General features: G+C 41.2%; 1 protein-coding gene across 10 annotated transcripts in view; it reads left to right on the top strand.

Annotated features, from left to right (window-relative positions):
- Positions 1-20,717, top strand: part of pdss1 (prenyl (decaprenyl) diphosphate synthase, subunit 1) — a 55,717-nt gene that overhangs the window by 6,893 nt on the left and 28,107 nt on the right. For 4 of the 10 annotated variants that reach the window (XM_043690553.1, XM_043690551.1, XM_043690556.1 and 1 more), the window contains exons 3-5: positions 2,425-2,484; positions 9,275-9,404; positions 14,427-14,554. The exons of 1 other annotated variant lie outside the window; for it this stretch is intronic. In XM_043690553.1, coding sequence (XP_043546488.1) covers positions 2,425-2,484; positions 9,275-9,404; positions 14,427-14,554 — 318 coding nt within the window. Of the gene's footprint in view, positions 1-2,424; positions 2,485-9,274; positions 9,405-14,426; positions 14,564-20,717 lie in introns of those variants that run through there. 5 more of the 10 variants (XM_043690552.1, XM_043690558.1, XM_043690557.1 and 2 more) reach the window with 3 other exon arrangements.

Below are 20,717 nucleotides of genomic sequence, written 5' to 3'. Positions count from 1 at the left end.
ACACTTGAAGTGTTGACCGTGTTGAGTTGAGAAGTTTTTTTCACAAAAGATATTTAGCTTTATAGGGAAAGGTATGGAGTACGAAAACAAAGTTATGCCAAACTCTTATAAATCACAGGTCAGGGCCCAGCTGTAGTATTGTGCCCAACTTTGGGCATTCTTCTTTAGGAAGAGTGGATTACTTGGAGAGTATGGACATTGTCTTCCTTTTTAAAAGGGATTCAGCAGACTTGATGTCAAAATCATGACATGCTTACTAAATAGGGAAAAACTGGTTGCAGTGGCAGAAGGATCTGCAACCAGAAGATATATGTTTAAAATAATTGCCAAAGAAGTTATGCTGGTGAGGAGCCTTTTTACAGCAACTGATTATAATCTGGAATAGTTTCATAGTAATTGAAGTAAGAGTAGGCCATTTGGCCTGTTGAGCTGCTCTGCCATTCATTAAGGTCATGGCTGATCTTTCCATCGTCTCAGCTCCTCCTACCTGCATTATCCCCATAACCCCTAATTCCCCGACCATGCAAAAACCCAACCAAATATGTCTTGAATATATTTAATGAAGATGCCATCACTGCTTCCTTGGGCAGAGAATTCCATACCCACAACTACGAGTAGTGAGTGTATGTTAGCTGAGCAGGGAAGTTGATTTGTAGATGTTTCGTCCCCTGTCTAGGCGACATCCACAGTGCTTTGGAGCCTCCTGTGAAATGCTGCTGTACTGTGTCTTCTGGAATTTATTTGGTTCAGTTCCTTTTGACATCCCATTTTATGGGCAGCACAGTGGCACAGTGGTTAGCACTGCTGCCTCACAGCGCCAGAGACCTGGATTCAATTCCCGTCTCTGTGCAAACTCCACATAGACAGTTGCCTTTCTCACTGTGGCTGCATGGGTTTCCTCCGGGTACTCCGGTTGCCTCCCACAATCCAAAAATGTGCAGGTTAGATGAATTGGCCATGCTAAATTGCCCATAGTGTTAGGTGAATGGGTAAATGTAGGGGAATGGGTACGGTTGGGTCAGAGGGTCGGTGTGGACTTGTTGGGCCGAAGGGCCTGTTTCCACACTGTAAGTAATCTAAATCTAAAATCCTTGTAGGAATCTGAGTTGTTCTTAGTGCTTAGGCAATTGGCACAGGATTTGCGTTTCCTTGCTTGTCTTAGCATATTTCACCGTAGGTGTTTAAGGTTTTTATAAAGATTTGTAGCTCTGCTGGTTGTCTTCATTGTGGATATGTTTCTGAGCTGGTTGCAGATTCACTACTCTCTGGGAAAAGCAGTTCCTTCTCACCTCTGTCCTAAATGTACTCAGTTAATTTTGAGGCCATGTCCTCTAGTCCTAGTCTGGCCCACCAGTGGAAACAACTTGCCTGCCTCTATCTTATCTATCCCTTTCATAATTTTATATATTTCTATAAGATCCCCTCTCATTCTTCTAAATTCTACAGTCCCAGACTGTTCAACCTCTCCTCGTAGAGGTAACTCCCTCATCTCCAGAATCAATCTGGTGAACCTCCTCAGCACTGCCTCCAAAGCCTCAGTAAGGAGACCAGAACTGCGCACAATGCTCCAGGTGTGGCCTCACCAACACTTTGTGCAATTGCAGCAGAACCTCTCTGCTGTTAAATTCAATCCCTCTGGCAATGAAACCCAGTATTCCATTTGCCTTCCTGATTACCTGTTGCACCTGAAAATTAACTTGTTCATGTACGAACACTCTTAAGTCCATCTATGCAACAGCATGTTGCAATCTTTCACCATTTAAATAATACTCTGACCTACTATTTTTTACTTCCAAAGTGGATAACTTCACATTTACCAACATTGTACTCTATCTGCCAGACCCTTGCCCACTCACTTAACCTACCTAAATCTATCTGCAGACCCTCCCCATCCTCCGCACAATTTGCCTTTCCACTCAATTTAGTGTCATCAGCAAACTTGGATACATTACACTCTGTCTCCTCTTCCAAACCATTTGCAGATATCATGAACAGTTGCGGGCCTAACATTGACCCCTGCAGCACCCCACTCACATCTGATCTCCAACTAGAGAAACAGTCATTTATCCCAACTCTCTGCCTTCTATTGGTTAATCAGTCCTTTATCCATGTTAGTACATTCCCTGCAACTCCATGCATTCTTATGTTATGAATGAGTCTTTTACACAGCACGTTATCGACACCTTCTGGAAATCCAAGTATACAACGTTCACCTGTTCCCCTCCATCTATCGCGCTTCTTACATCATCAAAGAGCTCCAGTAAGTCAGTCAAACGTGACCTTCTCTTCCTGAATCTATGCTGCATCTGCCTAATGGAACCCTTTCCATCCAGATGTCTCACTTTCTTCTTTGATAGCCTCCAGCATTTTCCCAACTACAGATGTTAAGCTGACTGACTTTTGCCTTCACCCTTTTATAAATAGCGGCATGACATTTGCTGTCTTCCAGTCCACCGGGACCTGCTTGGAGTCCAGTGAATTTTGGTAAGTTACCACTAATGCATTTACTATAACTTCCACCATTTCTTTCAGCACCCTGGGATGCATTCCATCAGAACCAGGGGACTTATCTATCTTTAGACCCTCAAGTTTGCTCAATGCTACCCCTTTAGTGATAACAATTGAATTTAGGTCCTTGACTCCTATTGTATCCTTAGACACATCTTCCACTGTGAAGACCGACACAAAATACTTATTCAAGGCCTTGGCATTACCCAATATTAATTCCTTTTCTCATTTTTCAAGGTACCATGTCCACTTTAGCCACCCTTTTCTGTTTAATATATTTATAAAAACTTCCCTACTTGAAATGGTGGCGAAAGCAGATTCAGCATTCACAGAGTACAAAACGAGGCCATTTGACCCATGTCTGCACCAGTTCTCGTTGAATATTTCACTTTCTTATTCCTTCCCCTCACCCCCACCCCTCCCACCCCCCACCTCCACCATAACGTGCAACTTATTGCCTTTCAAATAAGTCTGAATCTCTTGAACACCTTGATTGAACCCGTCTCCAACACCGGTTGAAGGGCCTGTTTCTGTGCTGTATGCTGTATTCAGATATTGCATTCCAGACCGTAACCACTTGCTTTATGGAAAAAGCTCTTTTTCTGACCGCATTTGTATCTTTTTACCAGTTATCATCTTGGACCATCTCATTCTCAATACTTCCATGAGTGTGATTGTTATGCTCCCATCTACTTTACCCAGACCCTTTTGAATACCTCTGTCAGATATCCTCTTGGCTTCTCTTCAAGTAATTTCTCCTAACCCCTCGTTATGATAGATTGGAGATATTTCATACTGGAATCATTCTCAATCTCTGCATCTACTGCAATGTATTCACAACTTATCTAAGCTTTTGTAAGAAATTCACAAAGGCGTCTTATCGCAGTACCTTCCAAACCCTCCACTAAGATCAGAAGGAGAAGGGCAGGAGATACACAGGAACATTACCACCTGTAAGTTCCCCTCCAAGCCACTGTGGGTTTGATTTGGAAATATATTGTTCTCTCTTTACTATGTCAAAATCCTGGAACTCCTTCTCTAACAGCAGTGTGTGTCTACCTGCACCAGAAGGTGGCAGCTCACTATTGTCTTCTCGAGGGCAACTAAAGATGCGTAATAAATACAGGCCAGTTAGCAAACCCCTCTTCCCCTGAAAGAAAATTTTGAAATCCAATTTAACTTAAATTGGTAAATCTATCTATGTTCTAATCATATATTATCAAAATGATTACAGCTGAATCTACACTTAACCAGGCAGTGGACTTAGCTGCTCCAAAATGAAATACCAATCCTTATTTGGCTGGGGTTATGTCTCTTTCCATTCTTTCTTCTGCATACAACAATTGAAAAATAGAAACCAAAAGAACTGCGAATCAGAAGTTGTAAATCAGAAACAAAAACAGAAGTTGCTAGCAAAGCACAGCAGCTTTGGCAGCATCTGTAAAGAAAAATCAGTTAACATTTAGAGTCCTGTAACCCTTCCTCAGACTAACAGCAACTAGTAAAATGTCAGTTTATATGTGGAAAATAGGGTGTAGGAGATGCAGGCGGGTGATAAGGAGCAAATGATAGGTGGGGATAGAACCCAAAGAGAGAGAAGACAGTTGGACAGACAAAGTAGTGGATAATACAACGTAGAATATTACACCGCACTACAGGCCTTTCAGCCCTCTAAGAAACCGATCTGAAGCCCATCTAGCTGACACTATTCCATTTTCATCCATATGTTTATCCAATGACCATTTAAATGCTCTTAAAGTTTATGAATCTACTACTGTTGCAGGAAGTGCTTTCCACGACCCTACTACTCTAAGTAAAGAAACTGCCTCTGACATCTGTCCTATATCTATCACCCTTCAATTTAAAGCTATGTCCCCTCATGCTAATCATCGTCATCCAAGGAAAAAGGTTCTTGCTGTCCACCCTATCTAACCCTCTGATTTTCTTATATGTCTCAATTAAGTCACCTCTCGCCCTTCTCACTAATTAAAACAGCCTCCATTCTCTTAGCTTTTCCTCATAAGACTTTCCCTCCATACCAGGCAACATCCTAGTAAATCTCCTTTGAACTTTTTCCAAAGCTTCCACATCCTTCCTGTAATGCGGTGACCAGAACTGTATGCAATATTCCATGTGCGGCTGCACCAGAGTATTTTACAGATGCAGCATGACCTCGTGGCTCCGAAACTCAATCCCTCTACTAATAAAAGCTAATGCCTTGTATGCCTTCTTAACAACCCTATCAACCTGGGTGGCAACTTTCAGGGATTTATGTACATAGACACCAAGATCTCTCTGCTCATCTATACTACCAAGAATTTTACCATTAGCCTAGTACTCTGCATTCCTGTTGCTCCTTCCAAAGTGAATCACCTCACACTTTTTCTCATTAAACTCCGTTTGCCACCTCTCAGCCAAACTCTGCAGTTTATCTACGTCCCTCTCTAACCTGCAACATCCTTCAGCACTATCCACAACTCCATCAACCTTTGTGTCATCTGCAAATTTACTAACCCATCCTTCTATGCCCTCATCTAGGTCATTTATAAAAATGACAAATAACAGTGGCCCCAAAACGGATATTTGCAGTCCACCACTAGTAACTGAACTCCAGGATGAACATTTCCCATCAACCACCACCCTCTGTCTTCTTTCAGCTAGCCAACATCAGATTCAAACCATTAAATCACCCTCAATCCCATGCCACCGTATTTTGTGCAGTAGCCTATCATGGGGAACTTTATCAAACGCCTTATTGAAATCCATATACACCACATCAACTGCCTTGCCCTCATCCACCTGTTTGGTTACCATCTCCGAGAACTCAGTAAGGTTTGTGAGGCATGACCTACCCTTCACAAAACCATGTTGACTATCCCTAATCAATTTATTCCTCTCTAGATGCATATAAATGTGATCTCTTATAACCTTTTTCCAATACTTTACCCGCAACTGAAGTAAAGTTCACTGGTCTCTAATTAGCAGGGTTGTCTCTACTCCCCTCCCTGAACAAGAAGACAACATTTGCTATCCTCCAGTCTTCTGGCACTACTCCTGTAAACAATAACGACAAAGATCAAAGTCAAAGGCTTTGCAGTCTCCTCCCTGGCTTTCCAAATAATTCAAGGATAAATCCCATCCGGCCCAGGGAATGTATCTATTTTCACATTTCCAGAATTTCTAACACCTCAATGAGCCGCAGTCCTGTCTAGTCTAATAGCCATAATCTCAGTATTCTCTTTGACAACACTGTCGTCTTCCATGTGAATACTGACAAAAAGTATTCATTTAGTGCTTCTCCATCTCCTCAGACTCCATGCACCACTTCCCACTACTATCCTTGATTGGCCCTTATCTTTCTCTGGTCATTCTGTTATTCCTGATATGCCCATAGTAAGCTCTAGGGTTTTCTTTGATCCTACTTGCCAATGACTTGTCTTTTCCTCGCTCTTCTTAGCTCTCTCTCTAGGTCTTTCCTGTCTAATGTGTAACTCTCGAGCACTAACTGAGCCTTCACGTCTCATCCTAACATAAGCCACCTTCTTCCTCTTGACAAGAGATTCAACTTCTTCAGTAAATCACAGCTCCCTCACTTGACCACTTCCTCTCTGCCTAATGATCTGGTTGGGAGAGTGAGTAGCTGTTAAGAGACTATAGTTACTAACAATAGGTAGTGTGTAATGGCAAACTGTGATAACAAGGCCTGGTGTGTGGGGTTGGGGGCTAGGACATGGTAGAGTTCAGGCCTTAAGATTATTAAACTCAATATTGAGTCTGGAGGGTGGGGGGCGTGGTGCTGCACAGTCCCCAAGTGGAAAATGGGATGCTGTTCTTCTAGCTTGTGCTGAGCTTCACTGTGACAGAGGTGTTGGCCAGGGATCAAGGTGGTGTGTTAAAGTGGCAGGCAACTGGAAGCTCAGGGTTTTGTTCGCAAGCAGAACGTAAATGTTTTGCAAAGTAGTCACCCAGTCTACACTTTGTTTCTCCAATGTAAAGGAGACCACATTGTGAGCAGTGAATGCAGTGTATTAGGTTGTGTAAAGTGCTGCTCACCTGGTATGTGTGTTTGGGCTCTTGGATGTTGAGGAGGGAGGAAGTAAATGAGCATGTGTTGCACCTTTGGTGGTTGCAGGGGCTGGTGCCGTGGAGTTGTTGGGAGTGAAGGAAGAGTGGGAATGAAAGTAGGCTGTCTCAGAGGGAGTGGTCACTGCGGAAAGCGGACAAGGAAAGGGAGGGGAATACGTGTCTAGTGGTGGTATCTCACTGGTGGTGGTGGAAATGGTGGCTGATGATCTTCTGGATGTGAATGTTGGTGGGTTAGTAGGTAAGGACAAGAGCAACAGTATCACTGTTGTGGGAGGGAAGAGGAGTGAGGACAGAAGTGTAGAACATGGGTCAGATGTGGTTGAGTCCCTCTCAAAAATGGTGCTGGGGAATCCTCGATTGAAGAAGAAGGTGGACGTTTTGGAGGCTCTCTTGTCGAAATTGACCTCATCGGAATATATTCAACGGAGGAACTGTGAGAATGGAGTGGAGTCTTTATAGGAAGCAGGGTGCGAGGATGTATAGTCCAGATAGCGGTGGGAGTCAGTGGGTTTATAGTGGATATTAGTGGCCAGTCTATCCGCAGAAATGGAAACAGAGGTTGGGAGGAGACAGAAAGAGACCAGGTGTTAGCAAGTTTTGAGAAGACTTGTAGCTCAGGTTGAGGTTCTGGATGTAAGTTTGCACGCTGAGCTGGAAGGTTCATTTTCAGACGTTTCATCACCATACTAGGTAATACCATTAGTCAGCCTTCAGTGAAGCACTGGTGTTAGTGACCTGTTTTCTATTTGTGTTTAGAGTTTCCTTGGATTGGTGATGTCGTTTCCTGTTCTTTTTCTCAGAGGGTGGTTTATTGGGTCCAAGTTGATGTGTTTGTTGATAGAGTTCCAGGTGGAATGCCATCATTCTAGGAATTCTCGTGTATGTCTCTGTTTGGCGTGTCCTAGGATGGATGTATTGCCCCAGTCGAAGTGGTGCCCTTCCTCATCTGTATGTGAGGATACTAGTGAGAGTGGGTCATGTATTTTTGAGGCTGATTGATGTTCATGTATCCCAGTGGTTAGTTTTCTACCTGTTTGTCCAATATGGCGTTTGTTACAGTTCTTGCAAGGTATTTTGTAAATTACATTGTTTTGCTTGTTGTCTGAATGGGGTCTTTCAAATTCATTAGCTTTTTTTTTTAAAAGTGTGTTAGTGGGTTTGTAGGCTACCATGATGCCAAGGGGTCTGGGTAGTCTGGCAGTCATTTCCGAGATGCCTTTGATGTAGGGGACAGCACCATCCTTACCAGCAGGCTTAATAACGAAGTCAGGATTGGACCTAAGTGCACGGAGTGCAGTCAGTTCAGAGGGAGATAGGTTGGATTGGATGTGTGGGGACAGAGAAATTGAGACAACCTATTGAAAAGAGACCAGAATTGTACGCAATATTCCAAAAGTGGCCGAACCAATGTCCTGTACAGCGGCAACATGACCTCCCAACTACTGTACTCAATACTAGAGGAATGAAATTGCTCCTTTTCTTTAGTCACCTGTTCCCTTAGTTGTTGCAACATAATTAATTTGAAAACCGATTTTTCCTTGTGGATACTTTTCTCCTAGAAGTAAAGGAACACCTATTTTTAAAAGGTGCCAATTTAACCAGGCTTTCTTAAATTAATCAAAAATAAATTTAATAATTACTAACTGCAAGAAGAATTAATAATACCACATGCAGAGTCTAGAAATAAGAGGGAACTTTTTTTGTCTGTCTCCACCCCCAACCCTTTGCCCCTTCAACCCCAAACACCCCTCAGCTCCCTCACCTCTCTCTCTCACTCTTGCTTACTGCCTCTTTTCCCCCCCACTCCCCAGACAGCTACTTAATTTCTATCCATTTTTTGTCTGTATCAACATTTTTTTTAAGCTAGATCCTTTTTTGGAACTCTAAGTTTTATAAATTTCCATGTACTTGTACTTTGAGATTCTGACCCATGGTCATGACCATATCCATTGATCTATTACATGTATGTGTTCCAAATGAAACCACCTTTAAACATAATCTGTGTCTTTAAGTAAAAACTATGCTTATGACAAAGGTCTAAACCTTCCTTTTACTTATCAAATTACTTTCATTCCACAAAAAAAACTGTTATCATAATTAAACAAAATATTTTAATTCCTCACTTATTTGATCAAGTTTGCATTATATAATATTGTACATTATAAATTATTCAAAAATAACTCAAAACTACAGTGACACCCAGAATGTTAGTACCTCACTTGATGTTGAACTAGTGTTTTATTTAAGTTCAAAACTTCCTTGATCATGTACTCTGTGACCCATTTAATAACACCCAGGTTCCCTTGCTCCTTCACACATGAAGATATGTACTCTTTTTTTTAGTTTGTACTCTTTTTAGTTGGGGGGGAGGGAGAATGAGGAGGAGAGAAAGGAATGGGATTAATTAGTTATTTCGAAGACCTGGTAAGATGGGCTCAATGGCCTCCTCCCATGCTGCATCATTCCATGATTCTATAAACACAAGTCTGGTTGCATTATGGAATTTTCAGTGTTCTAATGTTGACAGATAACCCCATATTTAAAAGGCATGTTGAAAAAGGAAAGATTGTTATATTTTCCTCAAAACATAAAATCATTAGATATTTTGAAATTCGTTTAAATTAACTTTTTATATACAGAAGCCACTAACATCAAAGTTGACTCTCTCTTGTTTTGGAAGTCCATCCAGATTTATGTACACGACTAGAACTAAATGCTGCCGCAACCAGGTGTATAGTGACAAACAGCATAAAAGCCCCTACGTATTGGCTCAGAACGATCTGAAGAATCTATATGCTGAAATCAGGCAGGTACGCCAGTCTTTCATTTTCTGCTAGCCGAAGTTTTCATTTTCATAACTACAGAAGTTTTCAAAACTGGGTAACGGCAGAAGTATTGTTAGGTTCTCTTCCCAAGGTTTCACACATGAGATGCAATTCGCACACACCACCAGCTTCTGTAAGCAGGTAAAGTTTATTAAAGCTTGTACAAGCTAGGTGACCCCTCTGACACTCTTCGCTGATCATGTGAAGTAGAGTCAAAATGAGGCCTTGAATAAGGAAAACACATCCCCATTATACAGGTCAGTTGGTAATGTTTACAAGTGTACTCTGTCCACAGGTAGGATGAGGTCATCTGCAGAAATAAATGTAAATGCCCTAATCCTGGGGAATCGTTATGCAGATGATTTCCTGACTCCTCAATTCCCAAGACAATGTAGGTGTGATATGTCCTAGCTTTGGAGCAGCCCTGCAAACGGGTTCTGGCTCAGCTACTTCCCCACAGTGTCGGTGTGATATGCTTCAGTATCAGGGATGATCATGCAAGTGAACCTGATTGGCTGGGGGATGGCTATGGAAGTGTTTCTGAATGGAAGGGACTGAATGAGAGTTGAATTTGATAATAGTAGGAGAGTAGTAGTAAATGACTGTCTAAATGAAATGGGAGTCATCCGCATTCCTACATGAATGTCATCCCCAACCACTTCCAGAACTTTCAGCTTCTGGAGGAAGATAGTGCAGTTTAACCCTTCAATATTACATTAATGTCCAGGGAGATAGTCCAATTTAATCTTTTAATATTACAGTATAATGTTTTATCTATTAAATGTTACCACTTCAACTGTGAAATCATGTCCATTAATGATAGGTCACATCAGAAACTGCAACCCTTTTGATACAATGTTTAATCTTCACTTTAAAAGTTGAGATCCCACAATGCATAGAAGACATTAAGCTAGGAGAATACAAGTTTCTTACCTTCTGTTGCCCAGTTGGAAAGCCATTTCACAAGTTGATGGCTTTGCATGTAAAATAATGAGAAACTGAGATTGACACAACTAATGAAAATCTTATTTGTCTGAATTGATCTGAAGTTAGGCAATCTAGTTTACTGGTTAATCTTCTCAAACAGAATTTGTCCTTGATGAGGGACAGGTGGTGGTTGATAACCAATTTGACTGATAAAAATTTTTTTTGGATTTTTAAAGACCATAATTAAGGGTTATTGAACTGGGAACTAATCACATCATAGTTTGCAGGCAGAACTTGTCATCAATGACTAGTCACCATAATCTTTAGTTTTACAAAGCGTTCTTTTTCACACTTCAATCCACAATCAAAAATGCAGAAAAAGGTGTGGTCTTTACATTAACTGGGAATAAATTAGTTTAGAATGTGTTTAAAAAAATAGGATTAACGAAGGGTCACACAGTTGAGAGCAGTGATCAGAACATGATAGAATTTCAAATTCATGGGCAGAGCAATTCAAGTCTTGAACTGGCGTCCTCAAATAAGGACAGTTTCAAAGGTGTGAAGAAAGATTTAACCAAAGTGGACTGGAAGGTCATTAGATCAGCAGTGGCAAATCAGCAAAAAAAATTATTCCTGTCATAAAAGGATTCTGAGAGAAGTATGGACCAAAAAAAAGGAGATTCTTGTGGTGCCGAGGTAGTGTCCATATCCCTGGACAGGGAGACCTGTGAACAAGTGCCACCTGCTCCAGAGATGTGTAATAACATCTCTGAAAAGGTTGATTAGGAAACTAGGTTAAATAATTTTAAAGAAGATACACGATTAACAAAGGCAGTCAAGGAGAGCATCCAATCATAAACTAAAGCATACAAACCAATGATAATTTGCAGCATTTCTTTTAAAGAATTGATAGTGGATGATTAAAAACCTAATTAAGACAGAGTAAATTGATTATGAAAGTAAATTCACCAGATATGTGAAAACAAATAGGAAGGACTTTGATAGATATTTAAATAAGATTTAGATAAAGTGAGTATGGGACCCTTTGAAGGGACGAGGTAATTAATAACTGGTAAAGGGGAAATGGTAGATAATAAATCAATATTTTGTCAGTTTTCACAGACACTAAACTGTCCCAAAGATATCAGATGAGTAAGGTGCTAATGGGAGGGACAGTTTTGTATCCTGTTCGATCAAGAATGATAAAGTGTTTAACAAACTGATGGGACGAAAAGCAGATAAGTTGGCAGGACCTGATGGCCTGGACTTAATGGGAGTGATTGCAGCGAAAATGGAGGCTTTGATGGAAATATTCCAGAGCTCATTGGATTTCGAGAAGGTTCCAGTGGATTGGAAAACTGTTAATGTAATGCCCCTGTTCAAAAAAGGACAGAAACTGGTAGCGGGAAACCGTTATTGGGAATGTTCTGAAGTCCTTTATTAAGGGAGAAATGGCAAAACATTTAGACAAGCTTAACACACATAATCAACTTGGTTTTGTGAATGGAAAATCATGTTTGACAAATTTGATAGATTCCTTTGAGGATATAATGAGCAGAATTGATAAAAAGAAGCCAATAGATATAGTGAATTCAGAATTCCAGAAGACATTTAACGAGGTGCCATGTGGAAGGTTCTTGTATAAAATAGGAGCGCATGATATTGGGTTGATTTTATTAGCATGGACTGAGAATTTGTTACTATGCAGGAACCAGAGCTAAGATTAATGGGTTAGGTTGGAAAGATATAACTAGCTACAAGGGTCAGTCCTAGAGCTTCCATTATTTATTATTGCTATAATGACTTAGAGTATAATATATCTAAATTTGCAACTGGTACAAAAATAGTTGAGGGCGTGTTTGATGATGACGTAAGGAATCTGCAAAAGCCTGGCAGATGGAGTTTCATGAAGGAAATTGAGAGGTCATATACTTGAATGAGACAGAGAGACTCTTAAGAAAAAACAAACAGTGACACAGAGCTATTTCAGTATTTTTTATACATATAACACAAAGTTAGCATGCAGATGCAGCAAGTAAGTAAGAAGGCAAATAGAATTTTGCCCTTTATTGCTAGCGGGTTGGAATTTAAAATTGGAAAAGTCTTGTTATAGCCATATAGGATCTTGGTGAGACCACACCTGGAGTATTGCGTACTGTTTTTGTTCCAGTGTTTTTAAAATATATATACTGGCATTGGATGTAGCTCAAGAAATTAGTTACATTAATTTTTTTAGATGAAGGGGTTGACTTATCAAACATTAGGCCTTTATTCATCAAAATTTACAAGAATGTGGATGAACATTCATGGTTCTGAGGGGGCTTGACAGGATAGATGTTGAGAAGTTATTTCCATTTGTAGAGGAATCTTGAACAAGGGGGCAAGATTGCAGAATAACAGGGCACTCATTTGAAACTGAGGTGTGAAGGTGTTTTATCTCCCAGATGGCAGTGAATATTAGAATTCTCTATCCCAGTGATTTGTGGATACATGATCATAGGAAGTATTTAAAGAGGAAGTAGATAGATCTTTGAAATGTCAGGGAGTTGAGGGCTATAAGGAGCTGATACAAAAGAAGAGTTGAGGCTTGGGCAGATCATCCATGATATTTTAGAATGGCCGGGCTGAATGGAATAGTCGTGCTCCTATCTCTTACGTTCCTATCTACCTTTCCCTAAATTCAGGGGGACAGTTTTCAGCAGACACCAACCAATGTATGTCTGGACAGTACTCTTTTTAACTTAATTTGTTCGTAATTATTAAATTCCTATTGAATTACTTTTAGCATCATAAAGACACTTTAAATAAAAATCTGATGATCCTTTCCTAAACCTGCAGTTTAAAATATATATTGTATCCCTGTGTATGTATAATATTACCTACATTTCACCTACTTATTTATCCTGACCATTAATTCTCATTTAATCTCTAGTATTAGCTGTGCAATGTTGAGAAGAAACAGACAAGTGAGAGATGCACGTACGGATTCCTTAATTTAGGGATGATACAAATGAGAGAGATTTCTGCAATCTTAATACAGCATGTTAAATGTATGGGCAGAAGCTGGAGAAAAAGCATAGTTAATGTTTCAGGTCCAGTAACCCTTCATCAGAACATTAGCATGGGATTCTCGATTACTTGTCCAGTGACGTTAGCACCATATCACCATCTGTCTCCCCAAAATGCATTGACTAAATATCCTGGGTCTGTCTGTAATCTTTTTTAAACATTTGTTCGAGATTTGAACTTCTCTGATAAGGCCAACATTTATTACCTGTCCCTAGTTGCGAAGAAAGTAGCAAAAATCTGGAGTCATGTGTAGGCCAGATTGGTAAGGATGGTAGATTTTCTTTCCTAAAGGACATTAGTGAACCAGATGGGTTTTACCACAGTGGTCACCTTGAGGCCAGCATTTTTTTTAAACTCCAGATTTTTAAAATTGAATTCAGATTTTACCATCCTCCATGATGCAATTCGAACCCATGTCCCAAGAAACAAAAATATCCAAAGAAGACCAGATGCTGGAAGTCTGAAACAAAAACCGAAATTGCTGGAAAAACAAATCTGGCAGTATCTGTGGAGAGAAAGCAAAGTTAATATTTCGGGTCCAGTAGTCCTGCTTCAGAACATTAGCCTGGGATTCTGTATTACTGATAAATGGCTTTTGCCTGAAACATCGATTCTCCTGCTCCTTGGATGCTGCCTGATCTGCTGTGCTTTTCCAGCACTACACTCTCGATTCTGGACGACTTGTCCAGTGACATTAGCACCATGCCACCATATCCCCACTATACATTGACTAAGTATCCTGTTAAGCTTGGCAAAAGTGCACTCTTTCCTACTGAATGTAGAACAATTCTGCATAATGCAGAAGGTAAAGCAAGAAAGTGGGGGAGGAAGAGTATGGCAAGCATTTAGTTTGTGATCTTGCAAGTTAATGTTTAGTAGTTTGGGTAATTAATCCTCTACGATACAAGCATGTTTATCCAGTCTGTTCTTTTTCTTATGATTGCTCATTAGTTATTAAAGTGTAAAACACCTTTTTTTTTCTGAGATTTAACTCTTTAAATGACCTTTCAGCTATTAGCAGTTTCTTCAGACCTTAAGGCAATTTGCGATTATTACTTTGATGGAAAAGGGAAGGCTTTTCGGCCAATGATTGTGGTATTAATGGCAAAAGCGTGCAATCTCCACCATGGCAAGAATGGGTGAGTGAAGTAAGTTTTGTAAACTGTTAGCTGAAATAAAAAAACCTTTTGAGTAGACCTGAGAAGTAAGGGATGGAAAGCAAGTGAAGATGGTTGGGCTTAGAACATTATGCTGAGGAACTCCTGCACAGGTGTCATCTGAGCTCGAGGACTGACCTTCGACAACCACAATCATCATCCTGTGTGCCAGACATGACTTCAACTTATGGAGATTTCTCCCTAATTCCCATTGACTTCCATTTTCCGGAACTCATTGACATCACCGACTGTCAAATGTGGCATTGTTGTCAAAGTCATTCACCTCCACTCCGGAATTCAGCTCTTTTTCTTTCTGTTGCCCATGTTTGAACCAAGGCTGTAATAAGTTATGAATGCAAGCATTTCTGCCCACTGCTATTTTAAAGTCATTAGTGTACTCATAAGCACAGAAGTAAATACAGGTACACAATCCTTTATCCGAAATGCTCGGGACCAGCTGGTTCTCAGAGTTCAGAACTTTTTGAATTTCAGAATAAGTGACAGTTCAATGGTGAAATTTTAAAAAATCTTATTGAACAGCAGACTCACTGAGTAACAGGCCCTAAGACAGAATTGAGGTCTGCCAGTGCTGAGCCACCCCCCCCCCACTACGTCACATATGAGTGACACGCATTGAGTGGATGCGGAGTTGGGTTAACTGCACACCAAACAATCTTGTTAATGAGATTAAAACTTTACAAAAAGTCCTTCGGATTTTGGAGCTTTTTGGATTTTTGATAAAGGTTTGTCTACCTCTCCTTGTCTCCCAGCCATAGTAGTGGACTAGAGTAGTAATTGGCACAGAATGAAACATTTCAGTCCACTGAGTCCTAGCACATGCTTTATGGAACATTACAGTCATTTCCATTCCTTCCCATAACCCTGCAAGTTTATTTGCCTCTGGTTTCCACTCAGTTTTCTTTTGAAATCATAACTTTTCTCTGCTTTCACCATGGTCATAGGCAACAAGTTCAAGGTCATATTGCGTTTTGATTTTTTTTTTTAAATCTCCCTGCACCTTACCAGGGGTAAGCCATAGGGTACAGGTCTCTGGTACAGAGTCTGTCCCTGTTGCTCAGAAGGGAAGGAGGGGAGAGGAGTAGAGTATTAGACACTAGGGACTCCATAGTTAGGGGGACAGATAAAAGATTCTGTGGGAATGAGAGACTTGCAGTTGATGTGTTGCCTCCCAGGGTCCATGATGTCTCTGATTGTGTTTTAGGGATCCTTGAGGGGGAGCAGCCCCTACTCGTGGTCCACATAGGCACCAATGAAATAGGTAGGAAAAGGGATGGAGATGTAAGGCAGAAATTCAAGGAGCTAGGGTGGAAGCTTAGAGCTAGAACAGAGTTGTTCTCTCTGGTTTGTTAACCATGCCACATGCTAGCGAGGTGAGGCATAGGGAAAGCAATTGAACACGTGACTACAGGGATGGTGCAGGAGGGAGGGATTCAGATACCTGGATATTTGGGGCTCATTCTGGGGTAAGTAGGACCTCTACAAACAGGATGGTCTCCACCTGAACCAGAGGGGTACCAATATCTTGGGGGTGGGGTGTTTGCTCATGCTCTTGTGGAGGATTTAACTAATTCAGCAGGGGGATGGGAACCTGAATTATAGCTCCAGTGTACAGGAGGTTGAGAGTAGTCAGGTCATGAATAAGATTTCAAGGTCGCAGGAGTGTACCGGCAGGCAGGAAGGTGGTTTGAAATATATCTACTTCAATGCCAGAATCGTCCAGAATAAGGTGGGTGAACTTACAGCATGGTTTGGTACCTGGAACTTTGTTGTGGCAATTTTGGTGACATGGATAGAGCAGGTACAGGAATGGTTGTTGCAAGTTCCAAGGCTGAGATATTTCAGTAAGAACAGGGAAAGTGGTGAAAGAGGGGGAGGTGTGGCATTGTTAGTCAGGGTCAGTATTACGGTGGCAGAAAGCATGTTTGAGGACTCGTCTACTGAGGTAGTATGGGCTGAGGTTAGAAACCGGAAAGGAGGGGTCACCCTGTTAGGAGTTTTCTGCAGGTCTCCAAATATTTCCAGAGGTGTGATGGAAAGGATAGCAAAGATGATTCTGGATAGGAGCGAACGTAACAGGGTAGTTGTTACCGGGGCCTTTAACTTTTCTAATATTGACTGGAAATGCTATAGTTTGAATACCTTTAGATGGGTCAGTTTTTGTCTAACGTGTGCAGGATGGTTTCCTGACATAGTATGTAGATAGGTCAACAAGAGGCGAGGCCACATTGGATTTGGTACTGGGTAATGAACTGGGCTAGATGTCAGATTTGGAGGTGGGTGTGCACTTTGGTGATAGTGACCACAAATCGGTTAAGTTTACTTTAGTGATGGAAAGGGATAGGTATATACTGCAGCGGAAGACTTTTATAGCTGGGGGAAAGGCAATTATGATGTGATTAGGCAAGATTTAGGATGCATAGGACGGGGAAGGAAACAGCAGAGGAAGGGCACAATTTGGATGTGGAGCTTATTCAAGGAATAGCTACTCGTGTCCTTGATAAGTATGTACCTGTCAGACTTGGAGGAAGTGCTCGAATGAAGGAACCAAGGTTTACTAAAGAAGTTTACTCTCTTTTCAAGAGGAAGAAAGGAGGCTTATGTAAAGATGAAATGTGAAGGCTCAGTTGGGGTACTTGAGTGTTACAAGTTAGCAATGAAGGACCTAAAGAGAGAGCTAAGAGCCAGGAGGGGACATGAGAAGACTTTGGCAGGTAGGGTGAAGAAAAACTCTAAAGCTTTCTATAGGTATATCAGGAATAAAATAATGACTTGAGTAAGATTAGGGCCTGTCTAGGACAGTAGTAGGAAGTTGTGGGTGGAGTCCAAAGAGATAGGAGAGGTGCTAAATAATATTTTTCGTCCGTTTTTACACGGGGAAAAAAAAAGTGTTGAGAATACTGAGATACAGGAATTGAGGTTCATTGAGGTGTTAGCAATTCTGGAAAGTGTGAAAATAGATAAGTCTCCTGGCTGGATGGGATTTATCATTGGATTCTCTGGGAAGCCAGGGAGGAGATTGCAGAGCATTTGGCTTTGATCTTTGTCTTCATTGTCTATAGGAATAGTACCAGAAGACTGGAGGATAGCAAATATTGTCTCCTTGTTCAAAAAGGGGAGTAGAGACAACACTATAGATCAATGAGTCTTACTTCGGTTGTGGGTGAAGTGTCGGAAAGGATTATAAGAGATAGGAATAATTTGATTTGGGATAGTCAACATGGTTTTCTGAAGGGTACGTCATGCCTCACAAACCTTATTGAGTTCTCTGAGAATGTGACCAAACAGGTGGATGAGGGTAAAGTAGTTGATGTGGTATACATGGATTTCAGTAAAGCATTTGATAAGGTTCCCCACGGCAGAAATTGGCGAGTTTCTGAAAGAAGACATTGGGTGGTGGTTGATGGGAAGTGTTCATCCTCGAGTTCAGTTACGAGTGGTGTACCACAAGGGGCTGTTTTGGGGCCATTGCTGTTTGTCATTTTTATAAATGACCAGAATGATGGCATAGAAGGAAGAGATAGTAAATTTGTGGATGACACTCAAGTCAGTGGAGTTGTGGACAGTGCGGAAGGATATTGTAGGTTACAGAGAAGGGGTGGCAAATGGAGTTTAATGAGGAAAAGTGTGAGGTGATTCACTTTGGAAGGAGCAACAGGAATGCAGATTACTGGGTTAATGGTGAGATTCTTGGTAGTGTAGATGAGCAGAGAGATCTTGGTGTCCATGTACATAGATCCCTGAAAGTTGCCACCCAGGTTGATAGGGTTGTTAAGAAGGCATATAGTATGTTAGCTTTTATTAGTAGAGGGATTGAGTTTCAGAGCCATGAGGTCATGGTGCAGCTGTACTTGGAGTATTGCATACAGTTCTGGCCATCGCATTATAGGAAGGATTTACCAGAATGTTGCCTGGTATGGAGGGAAGGTCTTATGAGGAAACACTGAGGGAATTGAGGCTGTTTTCATTCGAGAGAAGAAGGTTGAGAGGTGACTTAATAGAGACATACTAGATGATCAGAGGATTAGATAGGGTGGACAATGAGAGCCTTTTTCCTCTGATGGTGATGGCTAGCACGAGGAACGTAGTTTTAAATTGAGGGGTGATAGATGTAGGACAGATGTCAGAGGTAGGTTCTTTACTCAGCAGTAAGGTTGTGGAATGCCCTGCCACAACAGTAACAGAATCGCCAACTTTAAGGGCATTTAAATGGTCATTGGATAAATATGTGGATGATAATGGAATAGTGTAGGTTAGATGGGCTTCAGATTGGTTTCATAGATCGGCACAGTATTGAGGGCCAAAGGGCCTGTACTGAGCTGTATTGTTCTATCTCTCCGATTTTCTATGTTTGTGTGTTGTTGCTCCTCTATTCCTTCTGCCAGCGTACCATATCTTACACTTCTCTTTATTAAATTCCATCTGCTACTTGTCTGTTCGTTTGCTTTTCTGCAGTTGGTTTCATCCTCACCGTTTGCCACACCTTGCAAATCTGATTTGATTAAAATATTGCTGCATTCCAAAATCCAAACCGTTTTTAAATGTACTCGTGGGATGCAGGTATTGCTGGCAGGGTCAGCATTTATTGCCTGTTTGCTGCCCTCAAGAAGCTGCTGGTGAGCTGCCTTCTTGAACTGCTGTGGTCCATGTTCTGTGAGTGGACTCACCGTACCTTTTAGGGAGGGAGTTTGAGGATTTTGACCTAACTGGCTTGGAAGGACTTGCAGGTGTTGATGCTCCCATGTATCTGCTGCCCTTGCCCATCATGATGGAAGTAGTTGTGGGCTGGAAGGTGGTTGTCTAAGGAGCCTTGATGTATTTCTTGTTATTATTGAGCATCAGTGGTTGAGGGTGCGGATGATTGTGGATGTAGTGCTGATCAAGTGGGCTGCTTTGTCATGGATGGTGTCTAGTTGCTTTGATGTTCATGGAGCTGCACTCATTCAGACAAGCTGGGAGAATTCCATCACAATCCTGATTTGCACCTTCTATGATGGACAGGATTCCTAGCCATAGACCTGCTGTTGTAGCGACTATATTTATAGGATGAGTCCTGTTCAGTTTCTGGTTCAAATGTAACTCCTAGGATGTTGAGAGTCAGATAATACTATTGAATATCAAAGAGTAATGGTTATATTGTCTGTCTCTTATTAGAGATGGTTATCACCTAGCATTTGTGTGGTGTGAATGTTGCTCGTCACTTTTCAGCCCAAGCCTGGATATTGTCCAGGTTTTGCTTCATTTGGACGTGGACTCCTTCTGTATCAGGAGTCATACATAGTGCTGAACATTGTACAATGATCAGTGAACATCCAATTTTGAACTTGTGGTGGTGTGGAGGTCATTGAAGCAACTGAAGACTGTTGGGACTAGGATATTAGCTTGAGGAGCTCAATGACTGACTTCGACAACCACAACCATCTTCTTTACGTGCCAGGCATGACTCCAAACTATGGGGGCTTCCGCCTGATTCCCATTGACTCCTGTTTTGCTGAAACCATTGGTACCACCCACTGTCAAATGCAGCCTTGTTGTTGAAGGCATTTGCCTCACATCTGGAATTCAGTTTTTTTTTCCCATGTTTGAACCAAGGTTGTAATGAGGTTTTTAAATTTCAAAAATCAATGGTCCTTACATTTGGAGATCACCAACATGTAACATTCACTAATCTGAGAGAGAACCATTTACCATTGTTCACTGTTCTCTTTTGCCAATTTTATCCAAACTGACACTGACCCTCCTATTGCATGAGCTTCAGTCTTGTTAGCTCATCTTTAGTATGACATTGTGTCAAAAGTTTTCTCAATCCTCTTCTTCACCTCTTCAAAAATTAACTGATTAATTGGATGCGAGCATAAGAGATACAGTTAGTAAGTTTGCAGATGACACCAAAATTGGAGGTGTAGTGGACAACGAAGAGGGTTACCTCAGATTACAACAGGATCTGGACCAGATGGGCCAATGGGCTGAGAAGTGCCAGACGGAGTTTAATTCAGATAAATGCAAGGTGCTGCATTTTGGGAAAGCACATCTTAGCAGGACTTATACACTTAATGGTAAGGTCCTAGGGAGTGTTGCTGAACAAAGAGACCTTGGAGTGCAGGTTCATAGCTCCTTGAAAGTGGAG

The sequence above is a fragment of the Chiloscyllium plagiosum genome, chromosome 5 (assembly GCF_004010195.1).
Source record: "Chiloscyllium plagiosum isolate BGI_BamShark_2017 chromosome 5, ASM401019v2, whole genome shotgun sequence".
Lineage (NCBI taxonomy): Eukaryota > Metazoa > Chordata > Chondrichthyes > Orectolobiformes > Hemiscylliidae > Chiloscyllium > Chiloscyllium plagiosum.
The sequence above is the reverse complement of the archived record's forward strand: the minus strand, read 5'-3'. Positions and strand labels throughout refer to the sequence as shown.